Here is a 17,084-nt window from a genome sequence, read left to right on the forward strand (position 1 = left end):
GAGTCCAGGTCGGGACTGCGCCGTTCTAGGCGCGTGTGGAAACTTGGGCCCATTGTCTTTTTATGCTCCTACCTCTCCGTGTTACTGCTAAAACCTAGACCATGCTTTCATTATCTCGATAAATTTCATCACCTCCCACTTTCATCCTTCATAAATTTTAACTAATATAGAACTGTGACCCAAGACCTCTCCCAATAGTCTCACACATCCACCATCCAACTATTCCAAGCTCCACTCACTTCCTGTGTCCCCAGCGAAACGTTTTCAAGTTCTTTATTCTCATTTTCAAATCCTTCCATGACCTCACTCCACCATATCTAACTGATCTCCTCCATCTGTATACTCTGATTTTGGACTACTGTTTGTTCCGTGCACCCTCTGATCCACCATCAGAGGACAATCTTTCAGTTACTGCATCCCAGCTCGATGGAATTATCTCCCAAAGCACTTTATTTTATAAGCTCCCTGTCTTCAAAAATCTACGAGAAGCCCATCTCTGCCTTCAGTTCCCCTTTCCATCCTCCTCCACTGATCTGGTTTTTTGCTTCTCTCAGTAGTTCAAATGGTTTCAGGTGGGGTGGAGTGTATATGTTGTGATACACAAGGTATCGCAATTGTATGGGACAGGCTTGATGGACCAGATGCTCTTTACCTGTCCGTCACTGTTCTTATGCCTCATTTGCCTGCCCTGCGTCCACCTCTGCTCAGAGTCAATGTAAGTTGTCATGGTTGCAGCTCATACCACTGGAGGTGGGATAAAAATGAACCCACAAGAAACTTGAAGAATAAGCAACAGCTGGGAAACAAATGGGGAGAAGGCTGAGCGATGTAATAGGAAAAAAATGACTTCCCTACTGGGGTTTAATTCCGAGCTTAATTTTACGGTGCATCTTTCTCCAGCAACAGCTGCTTCCCAGTTTCTGTATAAGCTCTGCACATGAGCCTTGGCTATGGAAGCAATTAGACAGCACCCTGTGAAAGCAATCATTCATATTTGTCTTGTAAATGTAATGATTAAAAATTTGTTTGATGATTTTCCTGTTGTTTAGCTATGGGGTTAAGATTTGTTTTCAACTTCCCCAAATATAAAATCTGCAATGCATCAATGATTGCAGATAAAATAATATCAAATTATATTGCTAAAATACCATTTTTTTTCCTATTCGGCAGATTACAAATGACGGATCCTTGTTCAGTGACTCGAAAGTCCTGACACTTTATGATGGTGTTTGCCAGATCTGCAATAGCGTGACAACTGGACCTTGTAAGTTGAAGGTAATTTGAGATTTTTGAATATTGATACCTGTACAACAGATAATGTGGTTTCTCAATGTAATGTTGCAGCTTTAAGTGGTAGAATGCTTGAAAAGACATGCCAATGAGATATTCACTTATTAAAATTGAGGTGGTCATTTTTGGCCAGCTGGTTGTCTGGATGACACTAGGGAAGACCCGTTACCATAGCAAAGCTTTCCAAAACAAGCAGTTGAGAAATGCACATACAATGAAATCTGTTTCTCTGATAGAAACTGCAAAATTGTCTCCCTGTAGGAATGCACCACACGTATCCAAGTCTAGAGAGGTTAGGCACAGGTTGTCAAGAGCCAAGGCTTGGGGTCCCAAGTGTACTCGGGACTACGGCTCAATTTTAACCAACTAAAACCAAGCTCAGAGCACTGCTAGGCTTCACAATGCTTGTCCAGCCAAGGATCATTCTACCCTTTAGGGAAGAAGTATCTAACTTGCATCCCTTGGCACTTGTGTACTTCAAATCCAGCCATTAAAGCCCAGGCAACTCAGTCTTATTTGTATTTATATATCTTATTCGCTGGTTTGCTGTTTGAATTTTGTGTACTTGCATAAAGACTTGCATTTACACAGCATCTTTCATGACCTCAGATGTCCCAAAGTCCTTTACCCTGAACCAAAATAAACCCAACATATACTTAAGCTCATCCAAAACTCTGCTGCCCATATCCTAATTTACACCAAGTCCCATTCACACATCACCTTGTGCTCGCTGACCTACATTGGCTCCCGGTTAAGCAACACCTCAATTTTAAACTTCTCATCCCTGTTGTCAAATCCCTCCATGCCCTGCCCATCCCTACCTCTGTAATCTCCTCCAGCCCTACAAACCTCCAAGATCTCTGCGCTCCTCCAAGTCTGCCTCTTGCGTAACCCCGATTTTAATCACTCCACCAATGGTGGTCATGCCTTCAGCTGCCTAAGCACTAAACTCTGGAATTCCCTCCCTAAACCTGTCCACCTCTCTAACTCTCTCTCCTCCTTGAAGGCACTCCTTAAAACCTACCTCTGACCAAGCGTTTGCTCATCTGTCCTAATATCTCCTGGTGTGGCTCGGTGTCAAATTTTGTTTGATCACACTCCTGTGAAGCACCTTGGGTTGTTTTATTATGTTAAAGGCACTATATAAACAAGTTTTTGCTGTTGTTGTTTTGGAATGGATAAGCCCGTGGCGCACTGATATTGGGCCTCCGGCCACATTTACATAAGAACATAAGAACATAAGAAATAGGAGCAGGAGTAGGCCATAAGGCCCCTCCAGGCTGCTCTGCCATTTAATACGATCAGGGTGATCCGATCATGGACTCCGGTCCATTTCCCTGCCTGCTCCCCATAACCCCTTATTCCCTTATCGGTTAAGAAACTGTCTATCTCTGTCTTAAATTTATTCAATGTCCTAGCTTCCACAGCTCTTTGAAGCAGCGAATTCCACAGATTTATAACCCTCTGAGAGAAGAAATTCCTCCTCATCTCAGGTTTAAATGGGCGGCCCCTTATTCTAAGATTATGCTCCCTAGTTCAAGTCTCCCCTTCCGTATTCCAATGAGTAGAGGCCCAAACTACTCAACCTTTCCTCATAAGTCAACTCCCTCATCTAGTGAACCTTCTCTGAACTGCCTTGAGACCAGCAAGCTGCAAATGCCTACTTGGCATCACTAGGCAACTCGTGAACAACGAGTATTTTAATTTCAGGTCGTTGATGGTGGCCCAGGAGACAGGAGGGAAAAGATCGGGAAAGAGGGGGCGGGGATGCCACGGTAGGGAGAGAAAGGAGGGCCTTTTGGAGATGGGGGAGTGGAGAAACGATAGGGAGAGTGAGGTGAGAGCAATTGGGAGAAGGAAGGGGCAGTCAGGAGAGGGAGGGGTAGTCAGCAGAGGGAGGGGGATGTTTGGGAGATGGGAGAGCGGCTGTGGGAGGGGACAGGAACAGAGGTAGGGGATTGACTGGGAGAAGGGGAAGTGATTGGAGGAGGAAGAGGGGAGTCACCGAGTAGGGATAATGGAACTGCGAATGAAAGAAGGGTGGAAATAATCGGAAGGGAGGGTAAGTGGAAGCGAGCAGCAGTGAGTGATACGAGCAAGGGTCTTTGGCACTGCTGAGCAACCCTGACTATCGGAAAGTGCTTTTAAACAGTGCTTTTAAACTGATTTTCTAGCAAGTATACGGTAAAGTCTTGTCCCCTCAGTACTGATTCACACGAGGCATGTAGTGAAGTCAAGGTCACTCTGGACCTGCACCTTTATTTCACAGCTCTGGAATGCTGCACTTGCCTGAGACCTCTCCTTATATACCTCTCTCTTGCAAGTGCACCCCTGGTGATAAGGTATGCTGGTGGTTATAGGTCATATCTTATTACAGTCATGTACAGCATGTTAGGATACAGTTACATATAATAATGTAAGATACATGACAGTCGGCAGCTGCCATATTCCAGCGCAACATGGAGAGTCTGCTCAAGTCCATCCCGGGGACGGTTGTATTTCAAGATGACATACTTATCACGGGCAGGGACACCGACTCCCATCCCCGTAATTTGGAGGAAATACTAAAGTGGTTGGATCGGGTAGGCCTACGAGTCAAGAAATCCAAGTGCCTGTTTCTCGCACCCGAGGTTGAATTTTTGGGCAGAAGGATTGCCGCTGATGGAATCCGCCCAACAGAGTCCAAAACAGAAGCAATTCGCCTGGCACCCGGACCCCGGAATGTCTCAGAACTGCGCGCCTTTCTCGGGCTACTCAATTACTTTGGGAACTTTATGCAGAACTTAAGCACGCTGCTGGAGCCTCTCCACGTGCTACTCAGGAAGGGGTGCGATTGGTTTTGGGGGGACGCCCAGGAACGCACCTTCAATAAGGCACGCAACCTTCTGTGTTCCAAAAGTGTTTTGACTTTCTTTGATCCAGGTAAAAAGCTAGTTCTCACATGCGATGCGTCAACGTATGGGGTCGGGTGCGTTTTGCAACATGTCAATAGTGCGGGCAGATTACAACCCATAGCTTATGCCTCCAGGTCACTTTCGCGGACAGAGCGCGGGTACGGAATGGTAGAGAAGGAGGCGCTCGCGTGCGTGTATGGTGTCAAAAAGATGCACCAATACCTTTTCAGGGCCAAGTTCGCATTAGAAACCGACCACAAGCCCCTCACATCCCTCCTATCTGAGAGCAAGGCAATAAACGCCAACGCCTCGGTGCGAATTCAACGGTGGGCACTCATGCTGGCGTCCTATGACTACACCATAAGGCACAGACAACTGTGCCGATGCGCTCAGCAGGCTACCCCTGGCGACCATGGAAGGGTCTGACGAACAGGACTGTGAGATAGTCATGGCAATCAATGCCTTTGAGTCCACAGGTTCGCCCATGACGGCTTGTCAAATCAGAGCCTGGATGGCCAGCGACCCCACGTTATCCTTAGTAAAAAGATGTGTCCTAACCGGTAACTGGGCAGAGGCTCGCGATGCCTGCCCCGAGGAATTCAAACCCTTTCACAGGCGCATGCATGAGCTATCACGACAAGCAGACTGTCTGATGTGAGGCAGCCGAGCAGTCATGCCTCTGCGAGGCAGAGAGACATTTGTCCGGGAGCTCCACCGCGAGCACCCGGGGATCGTTCTCATGAAGGCCATAGCCAGATCCCACGTCTGGTGGCCTGGTATTGACGCGGACTTGGAGCTCTGCGTCCGAAGGTGCACCATTTGTGCCCAACTCAGCAATGCCCCCAGGGAGGCGCCACTGAGCCCCTGGCCCTGGCCTACCAAACCGTGGTCGCAGGTTCACGTAGACTATGCGGGCCCATTCATGAGCAAAATGTTCCTCGTAGTTGTAGATGCATTTTCAAAGTGGATCGAATGCACCATTTTAATTTCGAGCACAACCTCCATCACTGTGGAGAACCTCGCAACCATGTTTGCATCGCACGGAATCCCTGACATATTGGTCAGTGATAATGGTCCGTGCTTCACCAGCGCAGAATTCCAAGACTTTATAATTGACCACGGCATAAATCACGTCAAGACGACACTGTTCAAGCCGGCCTCCAAGGGCCAGGCGGAGAGATTAAACAAGGCATGCTCAAAATCCAAGGTCCCACGCTGCAGGGTCGCCTGTCGTACCTGTCCTTATATACCTGTCTCTTGCAAGTGCACCCCTGGTGGTAAGGTATGCTGGTCGTTACAGGTCATATCTTATTACAGTCATGTATAGCATGTTAGGATACATGTTATATATAATAATGTAAGATACATGACATATACTGTTTTGTACCGTATTTAAGTATTTATTATATTGAAGGGGTGGTTATAAATTCTTTATTGCATTGAGCCGTGCTCCAACTCTCGAATGATCTACCTTAGATTCTACATTATCATGCCGAAGAATTTGGTTAAGCTAGCTGCTGAATTTGGCTTTGTACTGCTATATAATTCCTGGCTATATGACACCAGAGGAAAACTTAAATTTGTCTTTTTAAAATTATGCAGAACTTGGAAACATCCCTTAATTTTAAATGCTCTTTTATTCAAAGTTTAGTGCAAATTCAATATTATTAATAGCTAATTTGCTGGGTGCATGGTTCAGGAAATAGCCGGGATGACAACATGCTGACTTTTCCTGTTTCTGTTCTGTTACACAAAATGATGAGCTTTTGACTGCCAGAAAGGGCACCGCCCTTTGCCCTGCTTTTATTCCACTTGGCGAATATTATAAAACCTGGCCGGCACAGGTTGTTATGCCTCGCAATTTAATCTCAACTGTTCCATGCTTCCTGCTACCATTCCCTTCAGGGCACCTTATCACATGCTGGAATGTGCGCTACCCATCCCAAACCTCTCCTCCCCTCACCTTGTGCTAACTGCGGAGTTGCCTCCAGGGTGTTTGCCATCTTTATGTCATTGTCTTATCTTCCTGACATTTTGTTTAGCAGATCTGGGTGCATCTTTGTTAACCCTAATTACGGGCTTCTGATTTATACACCAGAGCCACATTCTGCATGTACGATGACCTGTAAGAATGCTGAAGTGTAATCTGACATGGTCTCCTGAAGTGTCACAAAATGAATACCCAATCAGTGTGCACCAATTCATTTGAGCTAGAATTCTCTTCGTCTCTTTCTTTGATGAGGTATATAAAATTATGAGGGGCCTGGATAGAGTGGACAGGAAGGACCTGTTTCCCTTGGCAGATGGATCAATAACAAGGGAACATAGATTTGAAGCAATTGCAGGGAGGTTCAGAGGAGATATGAAGGGAAATCTCTTCACCCAGAAGGTTGTGGGTGTCTGGAACTCACTTCCTGAAACGGTGGTAGAGGCAGAAACCCTCACCACATTTTAAAAATACCTGGATGTGCACTTAAAGTGCCGTAACCTACAGGGCTACGGACCAAGAGTTGGAAAGTGGGATTAGGCTGGATAGCTCTTGGTCGGCTGACACGGACACGATGGGCCGAAATGGCCTCCTTCCGTGCTATAAATTTCTATGATTCAAATAAAAGGTTTTATAAGTGGACAAAGAATACTGTACATTTAGTTTCATGGGGCTCAATTTTGCCCATTGTCATTTTTTGGCGTATTTCAAGAGTTACGCCCATTTCTTTTGGCCCTGACTATTCCAAAAAAAATAACTTGCAAGTTTCCCCATTCTCATTTTTAAAATTGGCGCCATGCAGCCTGTCCTTTAGCTTTGGAGGGTGGAGCCTAATATCTGCGCCAAAAAAAGGATGCCCCCCTTCTGCGCATGCTCAAAAAAAAATGACGCTTTTTATGTGACTGTTATGGGCACGCATGCCCAGTACAGCTCCCAGTCTGCATTCGGCCATTTTTAATGAGCCAGTTGTGTGTGAGAACTTTGAGTGCTGTGTGAGAACTTTAATTCTCAGTGGAAAAATCGGCGCTGCAATATGCAACTCAGCTCAAGGAACATGAATTTCTCACAAGAGGAAGTGGAGGTATTAGTTACTGTAATTGAGGCCAGATGGCACAAGCTGGACACCAGCAGAGGTCATATAAAAGATTCACCAAAAGAAGTGAAGAAACACTGGAACCAACTTGCAGAAGATTACTGTGCAATGGTGACCACCCCGAGGTGGGGAGGCCAATGCAAAAAGAAGTGGCAGGACCTTGGTCAAGTAGTTAGTGTAAGTAATATTTTCATTTATTCACTGCAATTTCAATTGTAAATGTGACCATTTGTATGTCCCACCCAGCAGAAAGACACCCTCTCTAAAAAGTTATATTTTCATCTTTGCAGAGGAAGGTGGCACACATCAAAAGACAGAGAACTCGAACAGGAGGAGGCTTGGCAAATCTGCACCCACTGACACACTTGGAAGATAGGGTCGCTGCTTTGATGGGTCCTGCCTGGAGAAAAACAACCACCACTGCAGAAGCTCGGCCCACACTCTAGGGAGAGGGTAAGTCCTGCAAATTCCTCATTCTGACTTTGCTAAAAGTCAAAGTACTACACGGGCTAGCCATGCTTCGGTTCATGGGGATGTCTCCATCAGTTACGCTTCGGTTGATGCAATGTGCTATCATTCATTGTGGTCCTTCACATGAGCTTGATGCCTGTGCTTTGTGTGTGCCTACTCATGCCATCCTGCCCCCTCCTCTGTTGCTAACCATTTGTCTGTTCTGTTATATTTTGCAGAACTTGAGGCCAACCCTGATGAGGCTGAAGCCGATGCAGAAGAGCCTGAAGAAGAGAACATCTTCCAATCCCACCTTCCAGATAAAGAGCATGGGGATGAGGGGGGGCCAGAGGAGAGGGGCAGGGGGAGGGGGAGGATGAAGCCCCCACTGTTGTACTCACTCTGGAGGAGGTGCAGGTGCAGCCCATTGAGGTGCCAGTCCCTTTCCTGAGTTGTACAAGTGTTGGGACATTCCATGGTTTCACACAGTCTGAGGCTGCGGGTCCCAGTGGGATACAGCGAGCCACACCCAGGGTGAAGAGGGGAAGGAGAGCTCGACAGTGCTCTCCTGAGGTGCAGGATGCAACAGATGTGGTTCAGATGATGGCAATGAATGTGGAGAGCATTGATCTTATGCAATCACTCCTGGATACCATCAGGGGTGGGTGATAAGATATCGGGACTGTCTGGAGAAGTAACAACATTCTCATGAAAAATGCGAACACTGTCCGGGCACATGAGGGAGGGAATGTCGTAGGCCACTGATGCACTGTCGGTGAACATGAGGGAGGGAATGTCGCAGGTAGCTGATACACTGTCGGTGAACATGAGGGAGGGAATGTCGCAGGTAGCTGATACACGGTCGGTGAACATGAGGGAGGGAATGTTGCAAGTAGTGAAGACACTGTTGGTGAACATGAGGGAGGGAATGTTGCAGGTAGTTGAGACACTGTCGGGGCACATGAGGGAGGGAATGTCGGAGTTAGCTGCTGCAATAATAGAACACACCCAGACCCTGCGCCCATTGACAGAATCAACTGCCATTCCCACTCCAATCCGCAGACCAGCCTCTGAAGAGGCCCAAGCCGGGCCTTCCACATTACCGACTGTCCATGCCCCCTCATCAAGAAGTGAGCATTACCCAAGATGCTAGAAAGAATAAGCTTGGTACCAACCTGAGAAACACTGCGCCACGGCCTGCGGACAGGGGTGAAGTCACCAAGACCAAGCGCAGCGGGCGGTCTTAGAATAAGGTGGAGGAGAGATGGATGCAGTTCTTTGCTGTTGTTGTTATTATTGTTGTTACTGTTGTAACTGTTCTCAAATTAAAAGTTTTTTGTAAGTGATGAAAATTTACAAGTTTGTACATGATCTTAAAGTTTGTAAGTATCTTAACTGAAAACTTTAAAGTTTAATGCAAGAATATTTTTATTAAAGTTAGGTTAAGCACATACAAGTGTTAAACTTTTGAATAAAATCTATTTTAAATTATATAACTAAATCATTTCCATTATTTGTTCAATTAACACAACACATCATTACAGAACAGGTCCAAACAGTAAACATGATCCTTTTGGATTAGTTGCCACTGAGCCTTCAGGCAGCAAAGCGTTCATGGATGAGCTGCTGGCACAAGGCTCGAGCAATCGTTAAAGAGGCACGACGGCCCACCCTCCTCTGCCGTCATGCTCCGGGTTCAGGTAGTTGCATGGCTTCCACCTTCTCCTCCTCCTCGTCATCTGCATGTTCCTCCTCATCATCAGCCACTCTCACCTCAGTTGGCTCTTCCACCACCAGCTGCTGCTGTGTCATGATGGCTAGGTTCTGCAACATGCAGCACACAACAGTGAACTGACCGACAATCTCAGGGGAGTATTGCAAGTAGCCTCCGGAATGGTCCAGGCATCGGAAACGCTGTTTCAAGATGCCAACGGTCCTCTCTATTATGCTGCACGTCACAACGTGCGACATGTTGTATTCCTGGTCAGCTTCCGTTCGGGTTACACATAGGGGCATCATGAGCCAGGCGGCGAGGCCATACCATTTGACACCCAGCATTAAGCTCTGCCCTTCCAGCTGCTGCTGAAACATGGCAGATGTAGCGCTCTCACGTTGGATGAACGCATCATGGGTGCTCCCAGGGTATCTCGCATCAACTGCCATGATTCGATGCATGGCGTCACAGACGAGCTGCACATTCACAGAGTGGAAGCTGTTTCTGATCCTGTACATCTCGGAATCTTCCGAAGGTGCTTGCAAGGCAATGTGGGTACAATCAATGCAGATCTGTCCTTTGGCAAGCCAGCAATCCTGGAGAAGCCCACAGTCCTGTCCCGCATTGCCCGGGGAACTTTATGTATTTATGTAGTCACTCCTCCGGGCATATAGTGCAGCAGTCACCTGCCGAATGCAGATATATGTTACATGTTGAGAAATGGTGCACACATCCTCAGTTGTGACCTGGAATGATACAGATGCATAAAATGAAAGTGCAGCTGTAAGCTTTACTTCGACTGAAAAAGCAGTCCTCCTGACGCTTCTTGGGTGCAGGTCTGCTTTTAGTAATGCTCAGATCTCGGTTACAACTTCTTCGTGGTAACGCAGCCTTCTCACACAGTTTGCATCACTCAGGTGCAGGTATGAATGCCTGTCCTGATATACCCGATGTGGGTAAGGCCTCCTGCCCATCATCCTATGTGCACTGAGGTTCCTCATGCAGTGATGTCGAATCAATCTTCTCCTCCGCAGCACAATCATGCAGACGCCTTGCACGAGGTATGGCATTATCAATATTGCCCCCATAATTAAATTGTAGCTTTGCAAGATGCTCAAAACAGCAGGACAAAACACTCATAGCTTCTTTCCTCTCTCTCTCCCCAAGGTGGACGCCCTAGTATGGACCACACCCTGGTCTGCGCACGCGCAATTGGCTTGCTTAGAACGGGAAGCTAGGCATTTGGGGCAATTGGGGAAATTTTTAATTTTTGATTCTTTTCAAAGTACCACCCCATCACTGACCGAACGTCTCCTCACCGGGTTCGAGGGTTGGCCGGCAGAATCACTCCCTCGCCCGGACACACAGGCTCGCCATCCATCTCCCACCCATGGGTTTCTTTTGAAGCTGATGTATAGCCTAAGAACATAAGAACATAAGAAATAGGAACAGGAGTAGGCCATACGGCTCCTCGAGCCTGCTCCACCATTCAATAAGATCATGGCTGATCTGATCATGGACTCAGCTCCACTTTCCCGCCCACTCCCCATAACCCCTTATCCACTTACCGTTTAAGAAACTGTCTATTTCTGTCAAATTTATTCAATGTCCCAACTTCCACAGCTCTCTGAGGCAGCGAATTCCACAGATTTACAACCCTCTGACAGAAGAAATTTCTCCTCATCTCTGTTTTAAAAGGGTGGTCCCTTATTCTAATATATTAGCAAGGATAGAGCCCTCTAGTTCTAGTCTCCCCCATCAATGGAAACATCCTCTCTGCATTCACCTTGTCAAGCCCCCGTCATAATCTTATACGTTTCAATAAGATCACCTCTCATTCTTCTGCTTTCCAATCAGTAGAGGCCCAACCTACTCAACCTTTCCTCATAAGTCAACACCCTCATCCCTGGAATCAACCTAGTGAACCTTCTCTGAACTGCCTCCAAAGCAAGTATATCCTTTTCGTAAATATGGAAACCAAAACTGCACGCAGTATTCCAGGTGTGGCCTCACCAATATCTTATATAGCTGTAGTAAGACTTCCTTGCTTTTATACTACATCCCCTTTGCAATAAAGGCCAAGATACCATTGGTCTTCCTGATCACTTGCTTTACCTGCATACTATCCTTTTGTGTTTCATGCACAAGTACCCCCAGGTCCCGATGTACTGCGGCACTTTGCAATCTTTCCCCATTTAAATAACAACTTGCTCTTTGATTTTTTTCTGTCAAAGTGCATGACCTCACACTTTCCAACATTATACTCCATCTGCCAATTATTTGCCCATTCACTTAGCCTGTGTATGTCCTTTTGCAGATTTTTTGTGTCCACCTCACACATTGCTTCAGCAAACTTGGCTATTTTACACTCAGTCCCTTCTTCCAAGTCGTTAATATAGATTGTAAATAGTTGAGGTCCCAGCACTGATCTCTGCGGCACCCCACTTGTTACTGGTTTCCAACCAGAGAATGAACCACTTATCCCGACTCTCTGTTCTCTGTTAGTTAGCCAATCCTCTACCCACAACCCCGTGAACTTTTATCTGCTGCAGTAACCTTTTATGTGGCACCTTGTGGAATGCCTTCTGGAAGTCCAAATACACCACATCCACTGGTTCCCCTTTATCCACCCTGTTTGTTACATCCTCAAAGAACTCCAGCAAATTTGTCAAACATGACTTCCCTTTCATAAATCCATGCTGACTCTGCCTGACCGAATTTTGCTTTTCCAAATGTCCTGCTACTGCTTCTTTAATAATGGACTCCAACATTTTCCCAACCACAGATGTTAGGCTAACTGGTCTATGGTTTCCTGCTTTTTTAAATAGGGGTGTTACATTTACAGTTTTCCAATCTGCTGGGACCTAAGGGTTCTCATCCCTTCAGTTCGGCTTCCACCTCACATCACCTACTCCGGGCTTCTTTTGAAGGCGAGCCACGAACCCTTGTGTCCAGGCGAGGGAACAATTCTGCCGGCAGACGCTCCAACCCTTGAGCCCAGTGGGGAGATGTTAGGTGGTGGTGTGGTACTTTGGAAAAAAATCAAATATTAAAGAATTGCATTAAACTTCCATTTTCTCCCTTTTGACTTTGAAAAAATTAGCTTCATAATGCATATTCTTTGTCTTCTTGACTCCCTCCAAAACTTTGCCTAAAACCAATGGCGTCTTTTTGTGTCGATTTTTTAATGTGCGCTGGTTTTTCTTAAGTGCCCAGAAGGTTTTTTGGGGAGTCACATACACCGTCCTCGAAATAATGTAATTTGGCCAAACTTGCTTAAATGTGAAAAACTGGCGCAGACATCAGGTTATGTCCCCTATGACGCAAAAAATATTAAACTAAAAAAAATCGTACCTAACTGAGTTACGCTGGCACTGAAACTTTGGGGAAACTGGGAGATTTTAATTTCCAACCAAAAAAGCTGCGCACACCAAAAGAACTGCGCAGATAATTGGGGAAAATTGAGCCCATGGAGCTGATAATATACACACTGAAAATATTAAATCAAAAAGAATCAGGTGCTGCTCCTAAAAGTCATAAATGAAAGGGTCAGAATAGCAGCTAGACATGAAAAACTGCAGAATGGCTGCAAAACTGTGATAAGAACAACTAAAAGTTGGAACACAGTGAGTCAGTAACAGCATTCATCACTTTTAATTGGAAAAAGGTCATATTTACAAAGATAAAATTGTCATAAAGAACACAAAATTTCATATATGGTTAGATAAGTTTATTGCCTGCTTTTATGTATATTTGTTGCTTAATATGATTATAATCAAATGTTGCAGTATTTGTGTTCATGAGCCCTTATCTTAAATTACAAATATCACTCTTTTCCATAGGAAAAAACCTGTAATATAGACGGACTGTGCTATGGTGACGGAGACGCAAACCCAACCAGCCTTTGTTTGCTATGCAGGTCTGACATATCCAAGTTCACCTGGTCTATAAATGATAGTAAGTTTAAATCCATAGCCTTTGAATTTAATTAAGGAACTTGCTTTTGTATGTTTTGGCGAGGAGAATGGGGAGCAAATGTTTTATTTGGATTTTCTCTTAACATCTGACTTTTTGTATTCCTCTAAGACAATCAGCCACCAATTTACCAAGTGCCCACTGCTAAGCTCCAGACATTCTTCGGTGAAAATTTTGTTTACCAGTTCACAGCTGTGGATCCAGAAGGATCGGCTGTACTATTCTTGTTGGAGTCTGGACCACAGAATAGCAGTCTATCACCTGCAGGACTTCTGATCTGGAAAGTGAATTCTCAAGAGTCTGGCAACTTTGGCTTTACTGTGTCTGATGAGTGCAATGCACAAAACACATATTCTGTTCAGGTGAGTACCGTAAGTTCCACTGAATTCAACAACTCTTGCATATTTTTATTAATGGTCCAAACCATCTTGATAAATTTTGATACAAAATAAATAATGGCACAGCAGCTTATTATGACGAGTAGTTAAAGAGTTGGCTAAAATTCCATCTTGAACTAGCACTTAAGTACCAAATAACCTCTTCCAGATAACGCTCCAAACAAAGTTATGAATATAGAAGAGTGTATTTAAAAATAATCAGGAACAATGATATGAGCAGGACCGGAACCAATGTCCTCGGGAGAGTGTTTGCTAGTGCTGTTGGGGAGGAGTTAAACTAATATGGCAGGGGGATGGGAACCAATGCAGGGAGACAGAGGGAAACAAAAAGGAGACAAAAGCAAAAGACAGAAAGGAGATGAGTAAAAGTGGAGGGCAGAGAAACCCAAGTCAAAAAACAAAAAGGGCTACTGTACAGCAAAATTCTAAAGGGTCAAAGTGTAATAAAAAGTCAAGCATGAAAGCTCAGTGCCTCAATGCAAGGAGTATTCGGAACACAGGAGAGGGCTCTGAGCTAGTTAGAATAGGTGAGAACTCAGATGAACAGGATCCCAAGAAAGAATGCAAAAGGCAGGAGGCAACAGAGCAGAGTAGCACTGGAGTAAGTGTAAACCACAAGGTGATAGGAAGGGACAATATGTATGAATCTAAAGGGGCTGCAGGAGGGGTCAAAACTCAAAATCATGGTTTAAAAACTAGTATTAAAACACTCTACCAAAATGCAACCAGCATTCAAAATAAAGTAAATGAGTTGACAGCACAAATCATTACAAATGGGTATGATTTGGTGGCCATTACAGAAACGTGGTTGCAGGGGGCCAAGACTGGGAATTAAACATACAGGGGTATCTGACAATTCAGAAAGATAGACAAGAAGGGAAAGGAGGTGGAGTAGCTCTGTTAATAAAGGAAGATATCAAGGCAGTTGTGAGAGACGATATTGGCTCTAATGAACAAAATGTTGAATCATTGTGGGTGGAGATTAGAGATAGTAAGGGGAAAAAGGCCCCCAAATAATAACTTCACGGTTTGGCGGGCAATAATCAAGGAAATAATGGAGGCATGTGAAAAAGGAACAGCAGTAATCATGGGAGATTTTAACCGACATATCGATTGGTCAAATCAAATCGCACGGGGTAGCCTTGAGGAGGAATTCATAGAATGCATACGGGATTGTTTCTTAGAACAGTATGTTACAGAACCTACAAGGGAGCAAGCGATCGTAGATCTGGTCCTGTATAATGAGACAGGAATAATAAACGATCTCCTAGTAAAAGATCCTCTCGGAATGAGTGATCACAGTATAGTTGAATTTGTAATACAGATTGAGGGTGAGGAAGGAGTGTCTCAAATGAGCATACTATGCTTAAACAAAGGGGACTACAGTGGGATGAGGGCAGAGTTGGCTAAAGTAGACTGGAAACACAGACTAAACGGTGGCACAATTGAGGAACAGTGGAGGACTTTTAAGGAGCTCTTTCATAGTGCTCAACAAAAATATATTCCAGTGAAAAAGAAGGGCGGTAAGAGAAGTGAAAACCAGCCGTGGATGACCAAGGAAATAAAGGAGAGTATCAAATTAAAAACCAATGCGTATAAGGTGGCCAAGGTTAGTGGGAAACTAGAAGAGTGGGAAAATTTTTAACGACAGCAAAGAATGACTAAGAAAGCAATAAAGAAAGGAAAAATAGATTACGAAAGTAAACTTGTGCAAAACATAAAAACAGAAAGTAAAACTTTTACAGATATATAAAACGGAAAAGAGTGACTAAAGTAAATGTTGGTCCCTGAGAAGATGAGAATGGGGATTTAATACTGGGAAATGTGGAAATGGCTGAGACCTTAAACAATTATTTTGCTTCGGTCTTCACAGTGGAAGACACAAAAATCATGCCAAAAATTGCTGGTCACAGGAATGTGGGAAGGGAGGACCTTGAGACAATCACTATTACTAGAGGGGTAGTGCTGGACAGGCTAATGGGACTCAAGATAGACAAGTGCCCTGGTCCTGATGAAATGCATCCCAGGGTATTAAAAGAGATGGTGGAAGTTATAGCAGATGCATTCGTTATAATCTACCAAAATTCTCTGGACTCTGGGGAGGTACCAGCGGATTGGAAAGCAGCTAATGTAACGCCTCTGTTTAAAAAAGGGGGCAGACAAAAGGCAGGTAACTATAGGCCGGTTAGTTTAACATCTGTAGTTAGGAAAATGCTTGAAGCTATCATTAAGGAAGAAATAGCGGGACATCTAGATAGGAATAGTGCAATCAAGCAGACGCAGCATGGATTCATGAAGGGGAAATCATGTTTAACTAATTTACTGGAATTCTTTGAGGATATAACGAGCATGGTAGATAGAGGTGTACCGATGGATGTGGTGTATTTAGATTTCCAAAAGGCATTCGATAAGGTGCCACACAAAAGGTTGCTGCAGAAGATAAAGGTACGCGGAGTCAGAGGAAATGTATTAGCATGGATAGAGAATTGGCTGGCTAACAGAAAGCAGAGAGTCGGGATAAATGGGTCCTTTTCGGGTTGGAAATCGGTGGTTTCGTGGTGTGCCACAGGGATCGGTGCTGGGACCACAATTGTTTACAATATACATAGATGACCTGGAAGAGGGGACAGAGTGTAGTGTAACAACATTTGCAGATGACACAAAGATTAGTGGGAAAGCGGGTTGTGTAGAGGACACAGAGAGGCTGTAAAGAGATTTAGATAGGTTAAGCAAATGGGCTAAGGTTTGGCAAATGGAATACAATGTCGGAAAGTGTGAGGTCATCCACCTTGGAAAAAAATACAATAAAAGGGAATATTATTTGAATGGGAGAAATTACAACATGCTGCGGTGCAGAGGGACCTGGGGGTCCTTGTGCATGAATCGCAAAAAGTTAGTTTGCAGGTGCAGCAGGTAATTAGGAGGCGAATGGAATGTTGCCCTTCATTGCGAGAGGGATGGAGTACAAAAGCAGGGAGGTCCTGCTGCAACTGTATAGGGTATTGGTGAGGCCGCACCTGGAGTACTGCGTGCAGTTTTGGTCACCTTACTTAAGGAAGGATATACTGGCTTTGGAGGGGGTACAGAGACAATTCACTAGGCTGATTCCGGAGATGAGGGGGTTACCTTATGATGATAGATTGAGTAGACTGGGTCTTTACTCGTTGGAGTTCAGAAAGATGAGGGGTGATCTTATAGAAACATTTAAAATAATGAAAGGGATAGGCAAGATAGAGGCAGAGAGGTTGTTTTCACTGGTCGGGGAGACGAGAACTAGGGGGCA

At 44.9% G+C, this 17,084-nt stretch overlaps 1 protein-coding gene across 1 annotated transcript in view; it reads left to right on the forward strand.

Annotated features, from left to right (window-relative positions):
* The window catches only part of LOC139259736 (von Willebrand factor D and EGF domain-containing protein), a 446,188-nt gene that overhangs the window by 258,759 nt on the left and 170,345 nt on the right, over positions 1-17,084 (forward strand). Inside the window, exons 15-17 of the mRNA XM_070875369.1 lie at positions 1,171-1,275; positions 13,271-13,385; positions 13,515-13,765. Of these exons, the coding sequence (XP_070731470.1) occupies positions 1,171-1,275; positions 13,271-13,385; positions 13,515-13,765 (471 nt within the window). The remainder of the gene's footprint in view (positions 1-1,170; positions 1,276-13,270; positions 13,386-13,514; positions 13,766-17,084) is intronic.

This window comes from Pristiophorus japonicus, chromosome 3 (assembly GCF_044704955.1).
Source record: "Pristiophorus japonicus isolate sPriJap1 chromosome 3, sPriJap1.hap1, whole genome shotgun sequence".
In the NCBI taxonomy this organism is placed as follows: Eukaryota; Metazoa; Chordata; class Chondrichthyes; family Pristiophoridae; genus Pristiophorus; species Pristiophorus japonicus.